At 38.5% G+C, this 24606-nt stretch overlaps 2 protein-coding genes across 2 annotated transcripts in view; both read left to right on the top strand.

Moving 5' to 3' along the window:
* The window catches only part of LOC138205980 (receptor-type tyrosine-protein phosphatase beta-like), a 35679-nt gene extending 18294 nt beyond the window's left edge, over positions 1-17385 (top strand). The window contains exons 9-41 of the mRNA XM_069162382.1: positions 92-352; positions 596-856; positions 1119-1432; positions 1493-1883; positions 2127-2402; positions 2725-2982; positions 3145-3396; positions 3938-4183; positions 4491-4763; positions 4914-5180; positions 5317-5580; positions 6414-6677; positions 6770-7021; positions 7435-7695; positions 7905-8165; positions 8254-8508; positions 9063-9341; positions 9446-9712; positions 10143-10403; positions 10636-10785; positions 10981-11182; positions 11707-11822; positions 11942-12029; positions 12126-12170; positions 12257-12265; positions 12363-12450; positions 12981-13071; positions 13641-13717; positions 13932-14066; positions 14704-14820; positions 15252-15412; positions 15550-15685; positions 15774-17385. Coding sequence (XP_069018483.1) covers positions 92-352; positions 596-856; positions 1119-1432; positions 1493-1883; positions 2127-2402; positions 2725-2982; positions 3145-3396; positions 3938-4183; positions 4491-4763; positions 4914-5180; positions 5317-5580; positions 6414-6677; positions 6770-7021; positions 7435-7695; positions 7905-8165; positions 8254-8508; positions 9063-9341; positions 9446-9712; positions 10143-10403; positions 10636-10785; positions 10981-11182; positions 11707-11822; positions 11942-12029; positions 12126-12170; positions 12257-12265; positions 12363-12450; positions 12981-13071; positions 13641-13717; positions 13932-14066; positions 14704-14820; positions 15252-15412; positions 15550-15685; positions 15774-15929 — 6734 coding nt within the window. The 3' untranslated portion in view covers positions 15930-17385. The remainder of the gene's footprint in view (positions 1-91; positions 353-595; positions 857-1118; positions 1433-1492; positions 1884-2126; positions 2403-2724; positions 2983-3144; positions 3397-3937; positions 4184-4490; positions 4764-4913; positions 5181-5316; positions 5581-6413; positions 6678-6769; positions 7022-7434; positions 7696-7904; positions 8166-8253; positions 8509-9062; positions 9342-9445; positions 9713-10142; positions 10404-10635; positions 10786-10980; positions 11183-11706; positions 11823-11941; positions 12030-12125; positions 12171-12256; positions 12266-12362; positions 12451-12980; positions 13072-13640; positions 13718-13931; positions 14067-14703; positions 14821-15251; positions 15413-15549; positions 15686-15773) is intronic.
* A 1842-nt stretch (positions 17386-19227) lies between these two features.
* osbpl5 (oxysterol binding protein-like 5) overlaps positions 19228-24606 on the top strand; it is a 44179-nt gene continuing 38800 nt past the window's right edge. The window contains exon 1 of the mRNA XM_069162148.1: positions 19228-19421. The gene's annotated coding sequence lies outside the window, so the exon portion shown is untranslated. The remainder of the gene's footprint in view (positions 19422-24606) is intronic.

Genomic DNA, 24606 nt, shown 5'->3' with positions numbered 1-24606 from the left:
TTGTCCGGTCCTTCTCTCTTTTTGTTTTTGTTGGTGGGTCTCTATTTCTTCTTTTCTTATTCGCCCTCGTGTATTTGTCTTCCACTCACAGAGCCTGGAGTAGTCAGGTATTTGTCTGTCAATGATGTCACGACATCATCCATATGTCTTAAGTGGATTGACCCAGAGCGAACCAGCTCTTTCTATAGAGTGCAGTGGACAGATGGAACAACAAACTTGACTGACACTGTCACTGAAACTACACTGAATGTCACTAAGCTGACTCCTGGAGTGCGCTATCATTTTACAGTCATAGCAGTGGCCGGAGATAACTTTACAGAAAGTGAAAAGGCAGAGATTTATCGCTATACGAGTAAGATGATCAATATGATTATTACTGAGCAGGAAGATTATAACCTGTTTTTTGTTTTACTAGTTCATTTTATTTTAATTTCATAGTTTATTTTATGTTGACACTAACTGAAGTGTTCCTGTTTTTACTGCCATGTCATCTCTCGTTTCACATTGTCCGGTCCTTCTCTCTTTTTTTTTTTGTTGGTGGGTCTCTATTTCTTCTTTTCTTATTCGCCCTCGTGTATTTGTCTTCCACCCACAGAGCCTGGAGTAGTCCGAAATCTCACTGTCACTGATTTCTCAACATCCTCTGTGTCTCTGACATGGATTGAACCTGTTGGAAACAGCTCTTTCTATACAGTGCAGTGGTCTGATGGAAATATGAATCAGAATCGCAGTGTGAATAACACACACGTAACCATCTCTCAGCTGACTGCTGGATCTCAGTACAATTTTAGTGTCATTGCGGTGGTTGGAGAAAAGGAAACTTTTGGAGAGGCAGCAGCAGTTTCACTGTATACAAGTAAGATGTGCAGCTGTTCAGTCTCTGCATAAAGCTATACAAGGCGTCTTTCTATTACTGTCTGTGTTAACTGTCCCAAGTTAACTTAAAGAACTTTGTTGGTGTTGTAACCTTCTTACATTGTTCTACTCCTTCATTTCATTGTACATAACTTCCATTTATTGTCATCCTTTTACCTTTGCATCCACCTCTGGTACCCACAACCATATTGATCATTTGTCACTGTCCTCCAATCTGACCCATTGGTGTGTTTCTCTCACAGAGCCTGAAGTAGTCAGGAATCTGTCTGTCACTGATGTCACGACATCATCCATATGTCTTAAGTGGAATGACCCAGAGCGAACCAGCTCTTTCTATAGAGTGCAGTGGACAGATGGAACAACAAACTTGACTGACACTGTCACTGAAACTGCACTGAATGTCACTAAGCTGACTCCTGGAGTGCGCTATCATTTTACAGTCATAGCAGTGGCCGGAGATAACTTTACAGAAAGTGAAAAGGCAGAGATTTATCGCTATACGAGTAAGATGATCAATATGATTATTACTGAGCAGGAAGATTATAACCTGTTTTTTGTTTTACTAGTTCATTTTATTTTAATTTCATAGTTTATTTTATGTTGACACTAACTGAAGTGTTCCTGTTTTTACTGCCATGTCATCTCTTGTTCCACATTGTCCGGTCCTTCTCTCTTTTTGTTTTTGTTGGTGGGTCTCTATTTCTTCTTTTCTTATTCGCCCTCGTGTATTTGTCTTCCACTCACAGAGCCTGAAGTAGTCAGGTATTTGTCTGTCAATGATGTCACGACATCATCCATATGTCTTAAGTGGATTGACCCAGAGCGAACCAGCTCTTTCTATAGAGTGCAGTGGACAGATGGAACAACAAACTTGACTGACACTGTCACTGAAACTACGCTGAATGTCACTAAGCTGACTCCTGGAGTGCGCTATCATTTTACAGTCATAGCAGTGGCCGGAGATAACTTTACAGAAAGTGAAAAGGCAGAGATTTATCGCTATACGAGTAAGATGATCAATATGATTATTACTGAGCAGGAAGATTATAACCTGTTTTTTGTTTTACTGGTTCATTTTATTTTAATTTCATAGTTTATTTTATGTTGACACTAACTGAAGTGTTCCTGTTTTTACTGCCATGTCATCTCTTGTTCCACATTGTCCGGTCCTTCTCTCTTTTGTTTTTTGTTGGTGGGTCTCTATTTCTTCTTTTCTTATTCGGCCTCGTGTATTTGTCTTCCACCCACAGAGCCTGAAGTAGTCCGAAATCTCACTGTCACTGATTTCTCAACATCCTCTGTGTCTCTGACATGGCTTGAACCTGTTGGAAACAGCTCTTTCTATACAGTGCAGTGGTCTGATGGAAATATGAATCAGAATCGCAGTGTGAATAACACACACGTAACCATCTCTCAGCTGACTGCTGGATCTCAGTACAATTTTAGTGTCATTGCGGTGGCTGGAGAGAAGGAAACTTTCGGAGAGGCAGCAGCAGTTTCACTGTATACAAGTAAGATGTGCAGCTGTTCAGTCTCTGCATAAAGCTATATACAGCGTCTTTCTATTACTGTCTGTGTTAACTGTCCCAAGTTAACTTAAAGAACTTTGTTGGTGTTGTAACCTTCTTACATTGTTCTACTCCTTCATTTCATTGTACATAACTTCCATTTATTGTCATCTTTTTACCTTTGCATCCACCTCTGGTACCCACAACCCACAAACAAGGAAACTTTACAGTTTTTATGGTTGATGGTGCCGTATGTCTTTTTTTTTTTTTTTTCTTGATGTGTTTTAACAGTTCTTCTTGATGTTGATGTTTTTGCTGCTCTTCTGTCCTCTCATTTTAGATCCGGGTAAAATTGAACAACCTACTGTTACCACACAAAACACCTCCATCTCACTGAACTGGACCTCACCTCCTGGTGAGGTGTTCCAGTACAAGGTGGCGTGGCATCATGGTGGAGCTCCATCAGTCAAATATATTAACATTAACTCTGATGAGCTTCTAGACCTGATCCCTGGCACTAACTACACAATCACTCTCACTGCTGTTGCTGGTGACAATAAAACAGAGGGGACACCTTTCACCTTCACCTCAGTCACAAGTAAGCCCCACTTTTTTATTCACATCTCCTAATTAAAATCCACAACTGTGATGAAAGACACTAAACACTTTCCATTCACACATAGTGCTAGAAAATGTTACAAAGCTCACAACAAGACATTGATTGTATTCTCGTCATCTCGTGTTTTTCCTGCATTTACAGAGCCTTCTCCGGTCACGAATCTCAATCTCACTTCAGTCGAAACATGTGCTGTGTCTCTCAGCTGGACTGAACCACAAGGCCATGCTGACTTCTACATAATTCAGTGGAACACAGGAAAGCTCTTTAATACAACTGAAACCTCCTTTACCATCCAAGATTTGATCCCTGGTTCCCAGTACACCATTATAGTGACTGCTGTTGCTGTAGAGCCGTCGAATAAGGGGGAGGAAAGCTCAATAACCACCTTCACAAGTAGGTCCATACTTTGAGAATATTCCTTTTAAAGGTGTTTTGGGGATTTAATTTTATTCATTTAATTTAGGCAAGATTTAGTTTTTCAGCAAACAAGAAGTTACTGAGTTTTTCTGGTCACCTGACTGAGCTCAATCTGTCAAGTTAGTGATGTTTATAATACTTTACTTTATGCACCCCTGTATTGCAGTTCAGACTGTGTTCTTTCAACTGGGGAACTTCATAGTTCCCAGGCATTCACTGCAGCCATGTACATGATGTTGACGTAAAACTATTCAAATTAAAGCTGAATTTGCACTAATTATCATTTGTTTTAAATTAAATTTACTGAAGCACATATAAAAATAAGTACAAGTGTCCCAATACTTAGAGTCTGGACTGTGTAAGCCGTCTAAAAACACGTAACAGTGTAATTACCTTGCAACATAACTAAGATTTTTGTTTTTGTTTACTTACACATTTACAGCAATTGTTTAAGCTTTATTTTGAATGCTATTTCAAATCATGAATAAAATCCATCAATTACCTCTTTATTGTTTAGAGCCTGAAAAGCCTGGGAACATCACGGCTACACCACAAACCAACGCTTTGACTGTCAATTGGATTTTGCCTAAAGGAAGTGTCGATTATTATTTGGTGACCATCTCAAATACAAATCTGACTCAGGAAGTCAATACCACAACAGCCAATTTTGCTGGTTTAAATCCTGGGAGAACCTTTGTCATCACAGTGACAGCTGTGGCTGGAAATTTCCGCAACACGTCCGACGAGTCTTTATTTGCCACTGGTACGTTCAACATCCAAGTCTGTTTTCATGAATTTTCATGATTCTTTCTTTTTTCATGAACTCCATACACAGACATGAATAACGCCACTAAACTGAAATAAATTAACATATTTACAAAGTCAGATTGTGTGAGTCAGTCAACCACTATCAGTTTCTCAAAAGTCTGATTTGCCATCCTTTGTATACTTCAAGAGCAAGGAGAACAATTTCATGTGTCAATTGTTTCACTATATCAGATTCATAAATATAGTATACAATATATATTAACATGTGTGTGTGTGTGTGTGTCTGTGTGTGTCATTCCCAGTTCCCATGCCTCCCCCTTCCATCATCATCGGTCATAGGGACAACTCTTCACTCCAGCTGATGTGGACAACTCCCACCATGATGGAGAGTGCTCCAAACATCAGCTACCACATCACCTACCAGACCAAGGAGGGTGCAAAAGAGAGCGTAGTTTCCACAGGCAATAAGATAACACTATATCAGCTCTTGTCAGGAACCTGCTACAACATAACTATAAAAACTGTCGGACCCCTAAATTTAAGCAGCATTGTTGTCCATAATTCTACTTTCACATGTAAGTACAACAGAGAGAAACCATCTATTTTTAATTCATGGCTATCACCTGAGAATAACATTTATTAAGAGTGTGCTATATGGGATGGAAATCTCCTTTTATTTCGATACTTTTTAACAATTGTTTCCTGGTTGTTTGTTTTTCTTTTAGATCCAAACCCGGTGATGATGGTTGAAGCTAGCCCTAACTCCACCACATCTATAATAGTGACATGGTCAGACCCATTGGGAGTCCAACCGTATTACAAATACATAGTTGAAATCATCAACGCCATAGGAGCGTCTTCATTTAAAACAGTCAGCAACAACGTGGCTAATGTAACTAATCTGGAGCCAGGATCAAGGTACGATATCAATGTCACAACACAGGCTGCACCAGGAAGTGAATCCAACGCGGAACAGACGTTCGCTTATACAAGTAAGAACAAGGTCAAAATGCTGAAGCAGTAATGGGCCTATACTCAAAACAATCAAGGATATCCCAAATTTGAAATACCATTTATTTTCTATTTTCATCTTTGGTTTTACATAACCCTCTGCTGTATTTGCTACAGTGCCCAACGCTGTGACAAATCTCACAGTGGAGTTTATGAACACAACAGCCATCCAGCTGACGTGGTTCAAACAAAATGATCATAAGCCTTCTTACTCGTACCTGGTGACGGCGCACAAGGAAGGAAAAATGGTGTGCAATGGTTCAACAAAGACTGAGACTTACACCTTCTACAATCTGGACCCTGGAACGCTGTACATGTTTAACGTTGTCACAGATGTCCAAGGGGTGAAGTCCATAGCGGAGAACATATCGAATTACACAAGTACGTGTGAAAAGTGTCTGAATTGTGTTTCTAAAGAGAAATATTAAATCAATAGTGCCTTCCAAAGGACTGCCAATACTCAGTCATGCTTTGTGATTACTTTAAAGTGTTGCTTCTGCGATTTAGTATTGCAGTTTAATAAAGTTGGGGTAATTGTAGAAGACAGAAAAAAAGGTTGAAATCTAAGTGCCAGACATTACAAGTCCTGTATGGGTAAATTTTAAAAGATGGTGAAGCCTACAATTTCCATAATAAGGTTTTCCTGCCTGTTAAAAGCCCACACATTGTAAACTCTGCACATCCTCAGTTTGAAACACAGGCTTTGTATTGAAAAGCCTCAAGCCTAAAGTGATAAATAACCGTGATAATATCATTATGGTTATTTTTCTTTCTGTAGAAAGCTCCCTCCAGAGATTACAGAAGGCATCATTCAACTGTTTTCACAAAGTGATACTCAGTATCACTCCCTGTGATGAGTAAACTGAATAACTTAGTGTACGAAATCGCTGGAGTGAACCCTTGAAAATAACAACACTATTTAGGTGTGAAGTTGTTGCACAACAAAAAATACAAATTAAGAAAATATATTTCATTATTTTTCCTTGATGTTACATGAACCCACAAAGCTAAACCTGTAAACCTTTTTCCGGTCAGAATACATTTAAAAAAATAAATTATATTTAGAAGAAAATACTGTGTCACAGTTATTTGATGACTTTTCAATCCTGTATATTTGTTCAAGTTCAGATAATTAATGTTCATTAGCTCATGCAGAGCCAACTAAAGATTTTCTAAATGTATATCACATTGAATTTAAATCGTTTTATTTCCAGAGCCGGAGGCAGTTTCTAACATCACAGTCACAGGAACCACAACGAACCTGTCAGTGAGCTGGATGCTGGTGTCAGGGCAGGTGTCCTCCTATTCTGTCCTGGTGTATAGAGAGATGCAGTTGGTGGACAACATCATAGATCTAAGCAACGTGACTGTAAACGCACTGTTTCAGAGCTTGAAACCAGGAGTTCATTACTGTGTGATGGTGACCACCAAAAGTGGACCTTTTGAGAGTAACAGTTCATGGGTTTGCGACGCAACTTGTGAGTTACATTGATATTTGAACTTATACTTTAGGAATGCCTGTGGTGTTTTAATTGATGACTAATAAAACAGTATTGCTTCTTCTGGTCAGTTCCCAACCCTCCTGGTCCCATCACAGTGGTGTCTCAGACTGTTCACTCCATCAACTTTACCTGGTCCCTTCCAGAGGACATGGACCCTAATCAGTACAACTTTACTGTGAACAGCATGGAGAGCTTACCTCCGACTATAAACTGGTACCTGCTGGACAGTCAGCAGTCTGGAAGCCCCTACAAAATCTCTGTTGTAACTGTCGGTGTGTTGGGCTATAAGAGCACAGAAGTGACAGCAGAAAACTACACCAGTGAGTAGACACATAATGTACATCTGATCACATTAGCTATATCTCATATTTTTCTGAAATCTTTTTTTAATTTTTTTAATTTCAGTCTGTTTTCTTTTAGGTTTATTTATTCCACTATTTAGAAATACAGTGTTTGACTTGTATTATTTGTTTACAACTATACTTTAAATTTTTTCATTTAAAATATTATTATTTTTGTGATGTAGTAACAGAGTCAGGTTCTAAAGACATATTTTTCATAATTTTTTTTTTTTTTTAATCTTTGCTGCGTAGTTACATCCAGATGCTTATTTGTAAACGTGGCTCACCCTTTATGGTAAACCACAGAGACTGTTTATACTGTTTTCCCCAGGTGTGATAACATGTAAAAACACTCACCTCTTCTGCTTATCTCCTCTGTCTCATTTTCTCAGGACCGCTTGCTGTAACCGACCTGAGACAGACAGAAATCACCACAAATGCAGTCACCTTAGTGTGGGAACAACCGGAGAGCAAACTGACCTACTCTTATGAAGTGCTGGTCACCAACGACTTATTTACTAATTTATTTCAAGAAAATATGACTACGACAACAATCACTGAACTTGTCTCTGGAAGCAACTTCAGCTTCACTGTCACTACACGGGCAGCAGATGGCACTCGGGCAGGTCCTGTGACAGTGTCCTATTTCACACGTATGTACACTTTATCCTGTTTCTCTACAGCTGTAAATTTACAATATTAACCCCAAATTGACAAAGCAAAAAAAAAATTAAAAGCAATTGAAAATAAACTGAACTAGTTTCTCGTTATTCCACATAGTTTCTGCTGTCTCTGTGACATCTGTACTGAGTGAAGTGCTGCTCTTGATGCTGTAAAGTTACACTTTCTGCTGTGTTTCTAGGGCCGAATGGTGTTGAAGGGTTGGAGGCTGAAACCTTAAACACAACAGCTATACTCCTGCGTTGGATGAAACCACTTGAGTACAGGAATGAATACACATATTGGGTTAAGACGACAGGGTGTGCTTCCCAAAACAAAACCCTAACAGGAGAAATGGCAGAGATTTTAGAGCTCACCGCTGGGACCGACTGCACCTTCTGTGTTTCTGTCATTGCCGCCGATGGCATCAAAGGGAAAGAGAACTGCATCTCTCAGTACACCAGTAAGACTCTTCCTTAAAACTTCCGTTTCTCTTTCTCAAATTGTCAGTGCTAACTTTTGTTAATCCTTCCTCCTCTGCATTTTAACAGAACCAGAGACAGTTCAACCAAGTATCTCCAGTCAAGGCTCCAATAGTTCAGTCCTGGTGTCATGGACCAAACCTCCTGGAAATGTGGAGTGGTATAAGGTTCATCTCCAACCCAATCATAGGGAAGTGAAGCTGAACTCCACCAGTACCTTCTTCCTGTGCGAGGGCCTGTCAGCAGGAAGGCTTTACAGTGCTGTGGTAATAACATGTAGTGGACCCTTCAATGCATCATCTGAAACCATTACTAATGCAACATGTGAGTATTATAAAATTGTTAGATTTTGAAGTTTTCAGTGGTGTCATATTAAGTATAATTTACATCATGTTGAGGTTGCTGTGGAAAGGTTTTTTGACACTATTGTACTTTACTCGACTTGAAAGTTATAAAAGTGAAAAATGATTTGCTTTTATTCTTTTGTGATAAGTTTACATGCATTCATCATTACCAGAAAATGACTGCTTCTCATTTTACAATGGCTAAAACACATAAGTTAGCTGTGTTTGAATTGCCTTAGACATTCTGTGACTATAAGAAAAATTTTAAAATTTCATCAGTTGAAGACAGAACTACACGACTGCCGACAAACTGTGATGTACAAAAATCAATCGAACAAGCAGGAAAACATGGATAATGTGGCTTCGTGGTTATTTCAATTCTTAAATCTCAGATGTTTTATTATTTAAAAGCTCAATTCTTTATCATTCAGTATGGCTCTTTTAAGCATGCATATTTTATTTAGAATTTAAAGGACCTTTTGAACAATGACTCTCAGTTTGTTGATGGTAACGGGCTGCAACCCTTCTTTCCAGTCCCAAACCCTCCCGGGTCGATTGAGATCGTGACGAAGACAACCAGTTCCATTGAATTTAAATGGATGGAGCCTCCTCTGATGACCAGAGCATCATTCTCCTACCTTCTGACAAAAACTCTGTCCTTTGGAGGCGAAAACATCCAGACCAACACTGCCAACAACACCAATTATACATTTTCCTCCCTGCTTTCTGGGACTTCCTTCAACATCTCCGTGGCAACCCTGGGGCTTATGGGTTTTGAGAGTGAGAGGGTTTACAAATACATTGTCACCACAAGTAAGGGTTTTATGTTTGTACCCAGTCATTGTGCAACCACTTCAATTTCACTTTTACTGTCTGTATTAACAGTTATGTCTTTCAAATGTCTTTCAACCAATCAGGACCTCTGAACGTGTCGTCTATCACAACCGATCCAAAAGAAATGAACATTATGGTCATTTGGAACAAGCCTGACGAGTACAAGGAAAGCTATTCCTACAACTTGACCTGGCAGCGCTCAGATAACCCCGTCAGTAACAGTACCATCCTGAAAAACACGACGCATAATATCGGTGACCTGGATCCCGGTAGCAGCTATAACATTAGTGTGACCACAGAGACCTTTGATGGAACACAGAGTGCTCCAAGGTGGACTTCCGACTGCACAAGTATTGATTCATTTCATATACATTTATATTCATCAAACATTTTCACTTGAGTTTTTCTTTTATCTATGCTTAAAAAAAGTGAGAAGCAACCTTAATGTAGAAGTTTTTTTTTTTTAAGTTTAACTTTCTGATTTCCAGACGTTATCTCAAGATGTATTCAATCTTTGTTAATTTTTGTCAATATTTTTTTTTTTTTTTATTAATCATGAATTAAATCCTCCATACTTTACTAGTTAGGTAATTAGTGTATGTTGCTGTCATTCGGGCACAATTCTCCAAGTAAAGGAAAAGATAGTTGATTGAACAATAGTTTTGGTCAATATTCCCAAATTTCAGAAAAAAATATATACTTTAATATATATGACTGTGTTATTCATGGTTTCAGGGATGTTCATTTTGTTCTGACAGTCATTTCTCTCTGATGCTGCAGATGCGAGCCCTGTGAAAGACTTATCATGTGACGGTCCAAACAAAACAAACGCAGAAGTCATCCTGTCCTGGACCAAACCAAGGGGCCAAAACTCTGGCTTCCAGGTCATTGTAAACGAGAATATCCACTCAAGCAGCACCTGTTGCAGTCATACAGTTTCCAACCTTCGTCACCACACTAAGTACAATCTGGCTGTGGTGACTGAAAGCTGCGGACTTCACAGCACTCCTCTGTCTGTAAACTGCTCGACGGGCATCACGTGTAAGACATTATGCTTTTCTGACTTTATTATGACATAAATGTTCAAATTTATTCCTCAAACATATTTCAGTAAAAGGCGGATTTAAATTTATTCACTTGTTTGTAGTTTTTTTCTTGACTGATCTGTAGTTGGCAATATGCCCCATTACAAGCAGAACTATGATACAGAAGCTTCTGTGTTTTCTTCACTCGTTTCTCATCAAATCCTTTCTCTTTCCCTTTTTGTTCAAAGCCCCACCCATTCCAGACAACCAAAACACACTATCGAGTGTGGTTCAAACGAAATACAACTCGTTCTCCCTCCAGGTTGACTCCAGCCTGCAAAACAACTCTAATGGGCCAATCACACATGTTGGGGTGCTGGTGGCGAATAGCGTCCACGGTGGGTTTCTCCTTCAAGGAGTGTTATAATTAGGTTATGCTATGATAATCCATCTGTTCTAAATTAACCGTTTGTCAATGAGCTCCGTTACTTGTGGTTTTATTTTACTGTATTTGTTTTATATGAATAAATCATTAGACTCCTGACAAGAGCCTTCCTGTAACAAGCCAACAACTGATTTTGATGTCCTCCCAGGTGAAACTAAGAATTTGAGTCAGTACTTGGGGAACACTTATGATGAGTGGAAAGAAGGGAATACTCCAGTGTACCTGGCAATGGTCACAGACAACATCGTCCAGCCGCAGCGGAGTCAGGACCGTTTAATCATATACATAGGAAATAGATCCAAATGGAATGACTACACGAACGGTGCTCTGGAACCCAAAGGAAAATACCAGTAAGAACACACAATAATAATACACAATAATACAAAATTAGGGTGTGTTGCACAATTTGTAAAAATATTTCTATAAATTTTTAATTGTTATTACACTTTCAGCTGTGGCGTGTGTTTAATAATAATTTTACTTTGATAATTTTTTTCTACAACAGTAGATACAGGAACAGCCTTTTTTCAAATTGTTGATACATTAGAATGACACTGTCATTTGTACTTTGACCATTATAGCAAATATTTTCAGCATTAGTTAACCAGGTACTGAGAATTTGAACAAAATAACCCACAATCTAGGGTTTTCAAGAGAGTTTAGGTGCTGTGGTAGGTGGTGGAAAGTTCTTTTACCAAAAACTATGGATTTTCACATAAGTTTTGATTATAATTATTACAATATTTATTTAAGAATGCACTCTCTTTTTTCTTTTTTTTACAGAGATTATAAATAAAGTCTGTTGTTACTGTAAGATGTATTAGTATGTAAACAAGAATTAAAAAAAATCTTAACTGCTTGTTTAATTCTGCAGATATGCCATTGCGATATTCACCAGCCTGAAGCTAAAACAAGGCCGAGTTGACTTTCCAAAGTCACTCGTCTCAATAACCAACTTCTATTCCGTCATTGAACTCCCACAAAACACAGGTACGTTTTCAGATCCAAAGGGTTTTGTTGTTGATGCTATGAAGTGCTCCTCCAATGTGAGCAAATACTAATTGTCATCTTTCTTTGTCTTTCTTCAATAATCTTTGTAAACATTTTAGATGTCATTGGTATTGCTATCGGAGTGACATTTGGCATTTTTTCCATTCTCGCCATCATCCTCATTGGGTTTATTATCTATTGGAAAAGGTTTGTTATTGTCGTCATTAATTAAAAAAATAATATTAAATCAGAATGTGCAGAAGGAACAAATTGTAAATTCACTGTTTATTTACTGTTCTGTAGGTTATCCAATAAGGAATCACCAGACATCCAGATTCATTCCATGAGGTGAGGTTTTCATTCTTCACCATGTTATGTTTAAATTAAATGGACAACAATTGTTTCTGTAACTTTTCTTCTCTTTATTTTTGCAGAGCCAAAGTGTAAGTATAAATTCTTTTAAATGTTTATGCATGATCAGATGTTTCAAATGTTAAAAATGTGTTTTTATGAAAAAACTCCTCACTTTTGTCTGAGCAGTAGTGTCGCTGTGAGGGTGGAGGAGTATGAGGCTTACTACAAAAAGCAGAAAGCAGACTCCAACTGCGGCTTTGCAGAAGAATTTGAGGTGAAATATCAACTTAATATTCAAGGGCTCCTGATTTCTACATTCATTCATTCATATAATATATAATATAGTTCTTAGTAAAAAAAAAATTAACTATTGATATTATTACATAATTATGACAATATAATGTGCAGATGTGACAACTACATCACATGGAGGGTGCAATCATGTTTCTATTTTTATTATGGAGAAAATGTTTTTTTTTTTTTCTATTGAAGCAACACAGACTCAAACTTTTATAGGGCTTGTAAGAATTGCAACAAAATGATAAAAAAAAACAAACTATTTTTTTAAGCTCATACAGTATCCTTCGGATATGTCAGACATTAAACAGTGTAATGTTTAGAAATGAAACAATACTGGAACCAAGATAAATTGTGGAATTCCAGAAAATGAAAAATTAATATGAAATGATCATGAATGTTACATATGACTGCAAATAGAAAATCACTGGTCATCCTGAAGTTTCATCCTGCACGCAACCATTCAATCATCCATAAAGCTTTTTTTCCTTCTTTTGTTATTTAAAGGACCTGAAGCTTGTTGGCACGGCTCAGTCAAAAATACATGCACTGAATATGGAGAACAAGCCGAAGAACCGCTACAACAACGTACTTCCCTGTGAGTCACCTTGACAAATCCAACTCTGCTGATTTCAACAATAACACCCGTCACTCTTTTAAACTGTATCATTACTGTCACACAGTATTATTGGGATGCATGATGTTGTTTTTGCCGATATTTTCCAACGCTTTTTAACAATTTCCAATACTGATATATAAATATATATTAATATATATATTTATCTGTTTCAGACACTTTATATAAAAACTCTATGCGACAAACACATCGTCTTTCAAACTCATCAGAGACACAAGCAGGAACATGCTGAGCATTTAGGCGTGATTAAAGCATTATTTTATTGGTCTATGTTTGCCTATGCCAATATTTCATTTGAAATCCATTATTAATACCTCTGATTTACTAATAGTATCATGCATTTCTAGTAACTACTACCATTTTTCCATTTTCGCTTGGGCATTAAATCAAAAGTATCATACATCTTTCAGAGAAAAAGACGATGTCTAAAAATCCACTGCAACAAGTCGGTTATTGTGAATTATTTCTCATTTGTAGAGAAGTACCATTGCAGTCATAACATTTCATCTACCCTCTTGTTCGCCTTCTAGATGACTCTTCTAGGGTGAAACTCTCTATTACCCATGGAAGTCCATATGATGACTACATCAATGCTAACTACATGCCGGTGCGTACTGACACTCTTTGAAGCAGCTCTCTGCCTCAGTCATTGCTTCAGTATCAGTAAACATCCTGCTAAACAACATAACTGCTCATTCCTTTGCTTAATGACATGCGATTTGAACTCTTCTGCCTTCATCCTCATTAAACATTGGAGAATCTCCTATAAAACTGAACTGGATGGCGGTTTTCTGTGTCTGGACTGATGTTTTATTTGGCAGGGTTACATCTCCAGGAAGGAGTTTATTGCAGCTCAGGGTCCTTTGCCCACCACAGTCGACGAGTTCTGGAGGATGATCTGGGAGAAGAATGTGCAGACTCTGGTCATGCTGACACGCTGTAATGAGCAGGGACGAGTGAGTACAAAAACTAAGGCCATGACTACCAGCAACATGCATGCTGGCACACAAACACACACTGGAGTGTAAGCTAGAAAATGATATTAAACATATGATAATTGTCCCCATTTCAAACAATATACTGTATTCTTAAACATTTTATGGGCTGCAACACAAAAGCAAAATATTGCACAGCCAGATTTTACCATCTGATTTTTACAAAATTATTCCAATATGAATCTTTCAAGTAAAAACTAAACAAACAGTACCTATTCCTGGTTGACATTACAATATTTTACATATATACCCATATAAAATTATTCCCATTAGATGATTTATATTTAAGATAAGTGTCTGGTCCAAAGGCACCTAGCTCTCCTAAGTGTGTGGCCCACCCTTAAATGTATTTATACACTGTAATTTGTGTTAGTGTTAATGTATTTATCAAACTCCTGCTGCACTCAATGATTATTTGATGCTCACTTGAAGGAAGTGTGGTCTCACTGTTTTCTAAATAGATCACATAATTCAAAATTAGGAAGTGTTCCAAAAGTATTGAGCATTTTCACAATTTGTTATTTAAGTGTGTATACTTTAAATTCTAGTGTTTCTTCATGTAATGTTGCCTAAACAAAGATCTTTGCTACCTTTCCAGGTAAAATGTGAGCAGTACTGGGGTTCTGGTACCAAGCACTTTGACGAAATCACTGTGACAACAACCTCTGAAATACCACTTGAAGACTGGACCATCAGGGACTTTGGCATTAAAAATGTAAGTGTCAAGATGTTACATTAAAAAGAGAGGCTGATTTAGGACGGTAAAACACTGTGTGATTAAAGGTTGTCACCCATCACTGCTTATTTTATACAATCAGTTTCAAATATGTGTCCTGCAGCCAGAACACACTGTTCAGCACTTAACCAAAAATCAAATGAATGTGCAGTAATAAAACAGCGCTACAAATACTTTGCACTTTACTTGTGGACTGATAAGCTCAGAGTGACAAGTCTAATCTAATATATCAGGCAGTCTGATGATATGGTACTTTGAATTAAAAGATAAATCCTTGCAACCAATAATTGAGTATATTAAAGAGCTGTGCTCCAGTTACCTTTTGAACTAAGAACTGTGATCGGTCTTGTCTTGAGTGTTCATGCAAGTGTTCACTACTAATTTGAGTTTGTGCGCTGTTTGTCCTTCAGGTGAAAACAGCAGAGACCCGCTCAGTCCGTCACTTCCACTTCACAGCCTGGCCGGATCACAGGGTACCAGAAACCACAGAGCTCCTCATCAGCTTCAGACACCTGGTCAGAGAGCACATGAACCAGTACTCCAGACACTCCCCTACTGTGGTCCACTGCAGGTCTGACAGAGCACACTTAAATACACAGTTCTGCACTCAGTTCAATATGACTGTTTCAGAAATTACAGAGGTAGTGCATCTGATATCGTCTCCCACTTCTCCCTCTCTTGTCTCTTGTCTGTGTTGTCTACACTCAGTGCTGGTGTGGGGCGCACGGGTACCTTCATCGCCATCGACCGTCTGATCTTCCAGATTGAGAGGGAAAATATTGTGGACGTGTACGGCATCGTTCACGATCTGCGCATGCACCGGACCCTCATGGTGCAGACCGAGGTAGGAAACAGTCACCTTCACTGCGGTTGTTGTGAAATGATGAGCGTGCTGCAGCTCACTGAACGTTTTGTATTTCATATGGCTGCAGGACCAGTACGTGTTCTTAAACCAGTGTGCCTTGGACATCATTCGGTCGAGAACAGGGACCAACGTGGATCTGATCTACCAAAACGCCGCTGCACTCTCTATTTATGAGAACGTGGAACCAAAAAAAGGTCCCAAAGGCAGATTACACAATGCATAGACACAGGAAGTCACCCCGTTCTTCCAACACTCTCTTTACTTTTAGCAAGAAACTGAGCAGACTTTTGTAAAGGGAAGGTTTTTAACAGATTGGGCTGTATTTATTTTTAAAACTGGTCACGCTATTGCCAAGAATCCCCAAGCTTTCTGGTCCTTCATCCACTATTTTGTGGTATTTATTTGTTTAAAATGCTGAATGCTTGATAACAGACCGAACTGTATATGGAGATTTTACAGTGAAAATATGTGGATTATATGTAAATTTCTGTCTTGGATTCTTTCTTACAATAGCCTATTATTTTTCTTTGCTCAGTTGTTTTATCATTTCTGCTTACTTTGTACTGCATATGACTTACTGATGATTACATGTTTTGCTCAGGTAGTATGTTGGATGCTGTATAGATATCTTTACAGACACTTTTAATGAAAATGTTTTTAATGTAAAGTAATTAATTGAACCTTTGGAATTGTCTTGTACAAAATATGCAGGTCTAAATACAATGTGCCTTGTAATAACCTTTAATACCAGTAGGTGGCACTCTTGTAAACTTAAGAAATAAATAGGGACTACTGTATTGTTTTGTTACTGGAACCTTAAAATTCTTAAACCAATATGAACTGTGCAATGTATTTTAATGAAGGAATTTTGTTGTTTGTTGCCGAGTCTTTTGTATTTGTATGCACTGGTTGCATTTGTCCTCTCTACTGTCCACTTTTCTAAACTATAGACATGTTTTTTTATATTTCTTTTTTATATGTTTTGGAGAGTGCTTTGGATTGGATTTGAATTATTTTGATATTCACCCTACGTTTGATTGTTATATTTTTTTCTCTTCTCTGAAAGAGATTTAAACAGTAGCTCAGGAACTTGATGAAAGCTGAACATTTTACTGGCAGGTATGTTATTATAAAATCCATTTGGCACCAGCGTGTACTTTGAAGATTTTAGAGGTCACATGCATTTTGTTTTGTTTATGTCCCTCTTTTCTACATTGTGCATTTCTCAAAGGAACTGTAATGTTATGTTACATATTTGATCCATCTATGGACAGATCTTCTGATGGTAAAATCACCAGAGAAGCACAAGTTTTATTTTCAGCTTCTAAAGAGCAGAATTTTCCATGAGGCAGGTACTTTGTTTTTAAGTTAATGATGAATGTGGTTAGCTTGTAGATATTTTTAAGCCCATGTTTTATATTTGTATTACTTAACACAATTGTAAGCACTTGTGTTTTTTATTGAAAAAAGGAATAGTGAATAATCATAAAGTTTTAGAATGTTTTTTAAATGCTTTATAAGATGCTTGCTGGTACAATGCGAATATATAAAAGACGCAAGAATTTAAAACTTGTATAGCTTTCAATCTTTCGAATGAAATGGGATTAAAGATGTTGCTTCATTGTGGCATCAATCTCCACCGGCGTCAATATGATTAAAGCTTTAAACTCTCACTGCAATGTTGTCTGTGCACAATCCTTAAGTTTTTAGTCATGTTACAAAGATAGTCAGAATATTAAAGTTTTTGTGTTGTGCAACGTTTTACAAACTGATAACGGTAAAAAAAAAAAAAAAAAAACATAACTTGCACAAAACACATGACAGCTACACCAGACACTGCACTGCTGGTAAATTCATTATGTAAATGTTTTTTTAAATTGTTTGAGTCAAAGGGAAAGATTAAAAGGACCAAAGCAATGCAATGCTGAATGCTACAGAGGAAGATTGAGCTGGTATTTCAATGCATTATTTAACTTTGGGGTTGCAAGTAGCTATAGTAAGTGCACCCTCAAAGGATGAATAAATAATGCCATTTCTGTTTTTTGCTTCGTATGGAAAAAGCTTTTTTTTATACAGACACTTCAAATATTTTTCAGCTCACATCAGACCTACAATTGGGGGATTTTGTACAATACACAGGTGTTTTTAGGGACAGTCATTTCCCCCCAGTATTTGCACTCCTGGTACGGTGGTAATATAAGGTTTTGCCAGCATGTCGGCTTCAATATAAGTGAAATTTCTCAAGCCTTGTACGGTACGTCCCCCTTCTTCTCTTTCTCCGTCTCTCCCCTCCACTCCTCCACGTCATTCTTGTTTATGTCTCACATCCACAAGTTGGATTTAAAAATAGATTTGGCATTTGAATGCCTCTTTCTAGTTTACAATGCTGTGAGATGCAATAAAAAAGTATACAAAGAGCTATAGCCATTATGACAACAATTCAACCTGCAAATACAAAATTAAAACAGGACAAAAACATAACAGGATGATCCAAATTCAATGATGAGCTCAGTGCGTACGTGCCATTAAATCCACCATAATGGATTACAGCAGCAAGAGTTTTCGCTTTAAAAAAAAAAAAAAAAAAATTATCTGAAAAATATACACATACACACATGAAGATTTGAGCCACACAACTATTAGGAGATGTTGCCTAAACTTTCTTTAAATTAAAACCTGACTTCTGACTGAGTGTATTTGATATTAAAATGCTTATGTAATTTTGCAACTCTCACGTGGCTGAGCATCACTTTTTTAGATTAGTAAAGCTATAATGAACATTCAGTTTGCAGAAAGAAAGGTGGCCTATATATTATTTGTACATTATACATTGTATGTGCATTATGAAGTCGTGACAGTTAATATCCAAAAGGTCAAAGGTCAACTTCACTGTGATATCAAAATGTTCTGCAAAACTGTCCATTATTTTACGCCATAACTCAGGAACAGGGGGGAAGATTTTGAACGCATTTCACATTTAAAACTGAAGGTTTGATTGTGACTATTTAACTTTTGGTTCAGATACTGAATTCGTGGCTCTAATCTTGGGTGTCAACCTTGGGTGGAGATCTTCTGTGCTGTTGAGTTGAAAATGTGTGATACATCCACCTTTTAGAATCTGTAGCTTCTTACAGCCATACCTTTCAAAGTCTTCACTGCATACACTAAAGACACGGATGTAGACTGCGATTTGAAGGGTTGACGGTGGCAAACATCCACGAGATGGTATTTTTAGATCCAGTTTGAGGGTCTTAAATTTGTCATGTGTTGTTAATAATTTATTAAATACATTTTTTTTTTTCAATTCAACTGAAGAATAGGGATTTAAATACGTAATATGTGAAAGTGAAAATGTACAGTATTGTTTTTCTCTTGTAGCGCTACACAGCTCGGTCGATCTCCACGGTTAAGACGTTACAGCAGGTGTAGTACGCAGCCGCGACCACAGGTGTCGCCAGAGCTCCCTCTGTCTGTGTGTGTGTGTGTGTGTGTATGTGTGTGTGTGCGCTCGTCGAACCGCAGCAGGAGGATCCAGTCTCCCCACTCCGCACTCTCCATGTTGAAACGGAGCAACTTCTCCTCCAGCCGTCCGCCTCAGCCCGCCTGCTGCTGTCCCCTCGACCCAGCTGTCTCACCCAGACCCGTGCTATGACGCTGGACCGGGGGAGGAAGCTGTGAAACAACTGTATGAGCGCTGCCCTTGGTCGACAAAAGAGTGAGTTTAACTGCTCTCTTACCACACTATACGCCAACACAGCGAGAAGAATAACCTGCTATTTTTAGCAAGCGTTACTTGTAATTACTCAACTAACATATATATATATATATATATATTTTTTTTTTTATATGTGCTAACTTATGCTAACTAGCGGGGCTCCAGTAGCAGGAGGGTTTTTTTTTTCTTTTTCACGGGATCTACACGGTATATTTTTTTTATTTTTTTTTTAGGTATCCTAGCGTCGCTATATTTGGATGAATCTCGGCCGGTGGTGGCAGAAACGTTATCCGGGTGTGTTTGGTCTGGCTGGGCAGCGGCTAACGTGACTTAGCTTGCCACCTGAAGTAAAAGCCCTCATCTCCACGTTAGCGGACCGGACCGTGCCCCCCCCCCCCCCCCCCCATGCGGCTGCGGCGGCGGCGGCTTTGCTGTCAGTCGTTTGCATAGCAACCGGGAGCCTCGCTCGATGCCCCGGGGTTGGGGGGGGGGGGGGGGGGGGGGGTGCCCGTGACGAGCAAGGGCAAGTAACCTCTGTTTGATTATCCCGTATCCGCTAAATTGGACCGATCTAATAAAAAAAAAATATATATATATATAAAAAAAAATTAAAATTAAAAATTAAAAAAAAAAGCGATAACGTTTCCCTGCACCGTTTCAGCATGTGGCAGAGCAAGAGATCTTGGTAATAATAACCGAATGAATTGTACTTCCGAAACAACCTCCGTAGATCCGAGGAAACGTAAAAGGCATATATGCACGGTGTTGCGTTTAGTTCAATGACTGGCAGGCATTTAAATGTCAAATGAATGCGGTGCCAGGGTCAAGAAATCCTCAGCATGGTTCAGCTCTTCTGCTGCTAGTGCAATGCCAAACCTGTAACCTTTGTCATGTGTTCACCAAGCAGCACGTTGGGATTGCCAGCAGGCTTCCCTGCAGAGACCTCTTTTTTTTTAGAGCACCAATGGAGTTTTTTTTGTTTTTGTTTTTGTTTGTTTTCTTTAATTATACAACCTGTTTATGTCCTTGCAATGACACAACTTGACTGCTTTGGTTAAAAATGAAATACGGGGCTTGTGATAGTACAAAATCTAATATCACAGTATTTATGACCAAATACCCCGATATCCATATTGGAACGATATTGCAAGGATGCAGGCTGGTGTTTCCGCAAAATATTAACATTTACATCACTGTTGTGTACTGCAGTCTTTCAAACCAGGGAAAGACAGCATTTATGCCAAAGTTTCCCCTTCTATTATAATAGGTGCACCATCCAAGTGTTTTTTTTTTCAGAGCACCTACAGCTTCACTATAAACCTTGCTTTACCAATGTTGGGAAAACCCTGCTAATGTCATATCACCTTTTTCTGATCTTCAAAATCTAAGATGATATTATATTACTGTATGATGTAATATTGATATATTCCTCAGCCCTACTTCTGATTGAAACTAGATCACTATATTTTTCAATATTTAGGGGTGGGGATTACCAGAGGCCCCATGATATTTAAGTAACAATAGGATATTATTGTGATTTTCAACATTTTACATAATGCTGCTACAACATATATCCTGATATATGACCTCTTTTCACCTGCAAATTATGTCGTCAAGCAAATATGTTGTCATGTGGGATTATCAAACAGGCACGACTTACTAGCATGGTCATAAAAACCTCGAAGAAATTTTGCACACATCTGTCATAGTGATACCTTACGTGCATGTATATCAATTCATTACTGCCCAACAATATTGATACTCTGCTGTATCCCCCCCACACACACCTCAACTGTCATAGTCAATATTGGCATATTTTAGATATATTGGAAGCACTTTACATCAGCCAATAAATCTGAAGAACCGCCAAAATATAGTAGGTTTGAAGTCATGTGGAAGGAGAGTCTTCATTACATAGTTTGTATATTAGAAGTTTATTTTTATACAGCAAAATGTCTAAGTATCTTAAGTCACAACTAAAAAACAAATTAAACCTGATCAGTCTGTTTGCATTCATGAAAAACAAAAGGTGAACAATGTTATCATCAGTTTTTTTTTTTTTCAAAACTCCTAATCGGTGTCTGAGTGTGGCTCGGGGGTATACTGTAGAGACTATTCAGTGGCACTTCGCCTCATCCATCTCTATTTCCAGTCTGGACGAAGATAGAAAAGTTTGTCATCTTTAATTGTCTGGTATTATGTACAGTTGGGCTTCGCTTGAGACGAGAATAACACTGAAGTGCACTTTAGTTAATGCTTAAAAGCGTTACCGGAATGTGTCACTCAAAACGGCGGAGAAGAAAATCCCGAGAGAAGGCAGGCGCAGGAGGAAATGATTACCAGAGAACCAGAAGTGAAATGTTAGGTGATGTCTGGGAAATTGCAGCGGAGCGAGAAATGACAGTTAGTTCCTTGCCCCCCTACTTTCTCTGTTTGTCAAAGATCTGCAAATTCTGTATTTGCTTTGTCGCCTGAGTCTTTCGCCGATCTGTCTGCATCTTTTAGAGCGGGTTACATTGAACGATAGAGGTCTGATATGCAGCATTAGGATTCTCTGTCAGGCTTGCGTTGGACAAAAATTGATCTGACTGCAAATGGTGTCAATAGCAGAGATAGTGACCTAGCAAGAATTTGAAGGTCATTAATATTGCATGGTGATTGGAAGTGGGTCATGGAATCATTGACGACAGACAACGCTCCTATGTGCTTATCTGATTTTGTTGCTTTAAATAGTATCTTTCTCATGCCCCTCATCAGACTGAATTAATTAATTAATTATTGCTCTATAGCTAAGTAAAAAAAACACTTATTCCATTTTTGCTTTAATAATGATGTGAGGTTTTCTGTCCTAATCTGCTAACATACAAAGTCCTGCCATGTGACAGTCTACCTTGCCCTAATCAGATGGGGATATTTAATGGTGTTGGGCCCTAAGCCTATCAACTAGAACTGTGGCTTTGCTGTGCTGTGAATGACAAACAGAGAGAGTGGTAGTGAATGGAGGGAAGAGGAAAAAAGGGTGGTGAGAACGTGAAGAGCTGTTTGAGTCACTTTCTGTGGGTGGATAGTGATGGTGAGGTTTTTTGGGGGGCGTTTTTTTTTTTTTTTTTTTAATCGCTGCTTTTTCTAGCAGGAAGACACAGCAACAGATGTCCCAACTTCCATACTGTGCTGTGACGGATACTCAGAAACTGCAGAAGCCACCCAGGGGTATCCTGGTGGTTGGATATGCTGGCTGCGGACCTTTGTTGCATGTCATCCCTCCTCTCTAATCACTAATATACATTACAAATGCAGGCAAAGAGGCCCCAAACTGGAACAATGAGGTCATTCTTTGTATTTTTTTTTTTTTTTAAATGACATTTTTGGCTGCTCCTGATTGCCTTTAAAGGGTGAAGATTGTTTCCCAGTAATTTTCCAAAAGATACCCGTTAGTTTGAATCTGACCGCTCTTCACAATGGAAGCACCCTCCTCCACGGATGATAAGTGGCTCAGCTTCATTCCATTTCCCCTGAGATGTAAATGCTTTCCCCGACATCTAGTGGGGGAATCTAGGCTAATACTGCTCCACATTGAATCCGTCTCTCTGCCCCCAGAGAGCAAATGCACTTTTAGCAGCCTCTATTGTGCCAAGCTTCCCTTCCCCTTCTGTGTCCTGCACAATTTATTTTTCCAAAGTTACTTTACAGCTCAAAACTTGGTCTTTATGTCCAAAAATGGGTCCTTTGTCATAAAATATCACCTTTTTTTTTTTCCCCCCCGAGAAAACTCTTCCATGTGAACACAGTACAACAGCAGTGACATTTTGAAGGGTGTTTTATGACCTAATGATTAAACTGGAAGGATAGAGCTGCATGAGCCCACGCATGAAGTAAGAATGTTAAAGCTATTAACCAATCTATATTGTTTGTCTAGCTATCATACTATAAAAGCCTCATTCCTTTCATTGTTACACCTGCCTATGAAATGCAAATTCCCCTCTGGTCCAATTTCATCTACTGTTCTTTATATTAACACTGGGATTATAACACCATGTAATGTCTGTAAACAGCAGTCTTCTGTGTCCGTACCTCATTAACCTGGGGAAGCAGCTTTCCCTTTTCTCATTACCGAAGTGAGACAAAGACAAACATTTGGTTCTTTAAGACTTCTGAAACTATATTTATGACTGAGTCGAGACATTTTACTATATAACTGGAAACTGGATTTCTCTCTTGTGAGAGTGCTGGTAATTTTACAAGCATTGTGTGTCTTATAATCTCTTCTGTTTTCTTATTGTTTCCTTTACCAAAAACCCAAAGGACAGACGGCCCTTTCAACCAGCGTACTGTAAACTTAACGGCCTTTCATCAGTCTTCTGCCATGTGGTTGTTTCCTGTTTGTTCACCCGTTCAACTTGTGACAACCTGTGCTAACCTATTTATTGCAAAACATATTTTAGGATTTGACTGCAGTTGAAAATGAAGTCATATCAATTGTCTTTCTCCCTGATACTTCCTTACTTTTCACAGAATTACCGGTCACAACAATTTTGTGTTTCTTTTCTTTAAACCCCAACAATATGTACCTCACAGTTCCTTTTTCTTTGTCTCTTTCTTACCATATATCTCTCTCTCTCACACACACACACACACACACACACACACACACACACACACACACGCACACACACACTAACACTAACTTAGGGTGTGCAGCGGACCTCCTGACCCCTGGCCTTTGACTTTATTCCTGGGTTGCTGCTGTCTGTATTTATAGAGCAGGTTTAATACCATACAGCCACCGCTCTGCTTTTTACAAGCTGCCGTGAGAACTCTCACGGCAGCCAGCGCCTCTGCAATCAATATCCACCCCTCGCACATCTTTAGCTTACCGAATGGGGTTCCTGCTTGTGTACATGCTGCCAGCTTAACTGTCGGTTTTCCTGTGTGGAAATTATAGGTACAGTTGTAAAGCTGAGGACAAGTTTTATTGAAGATTTGAGTCTCTGTGATGCAGTAATGTTTTGTGTACGTGGAATAAATAAAGCACTGTGCGTAATTGTGTTAATAAACAGCCATGTGATTTTACTCAGAGGTATTCAAACTGAGGGTTGAAGCTTCCTGCCTTTGCAATGAAGGGGTGTGCCATATAGAATCGTTCACAATGATAATGGTATAATTATTAAGAAGAATTAAAAGAATT

Source organism: Embiotoca jacksoni, unplaced genomic scaffold, assembly GCF_022577435.1.
Source record: "Embiotoca jacksoni isolate LCO1_2020_lvr unplaced genomic scaffold, fEmbJac1.0.p SCAF_3, whole genome shotgun sequence".
NCBI classification, from domain to species: domain Eukaryota; kingdom Metazoa; phylum Chordata; class Actinopteri; family Embiotocidae; genus Embiotoca; species Embiotoca jacksoni.
This window is presented reverse-complemented; position numbering and strand designations above follow the sequence as displayed.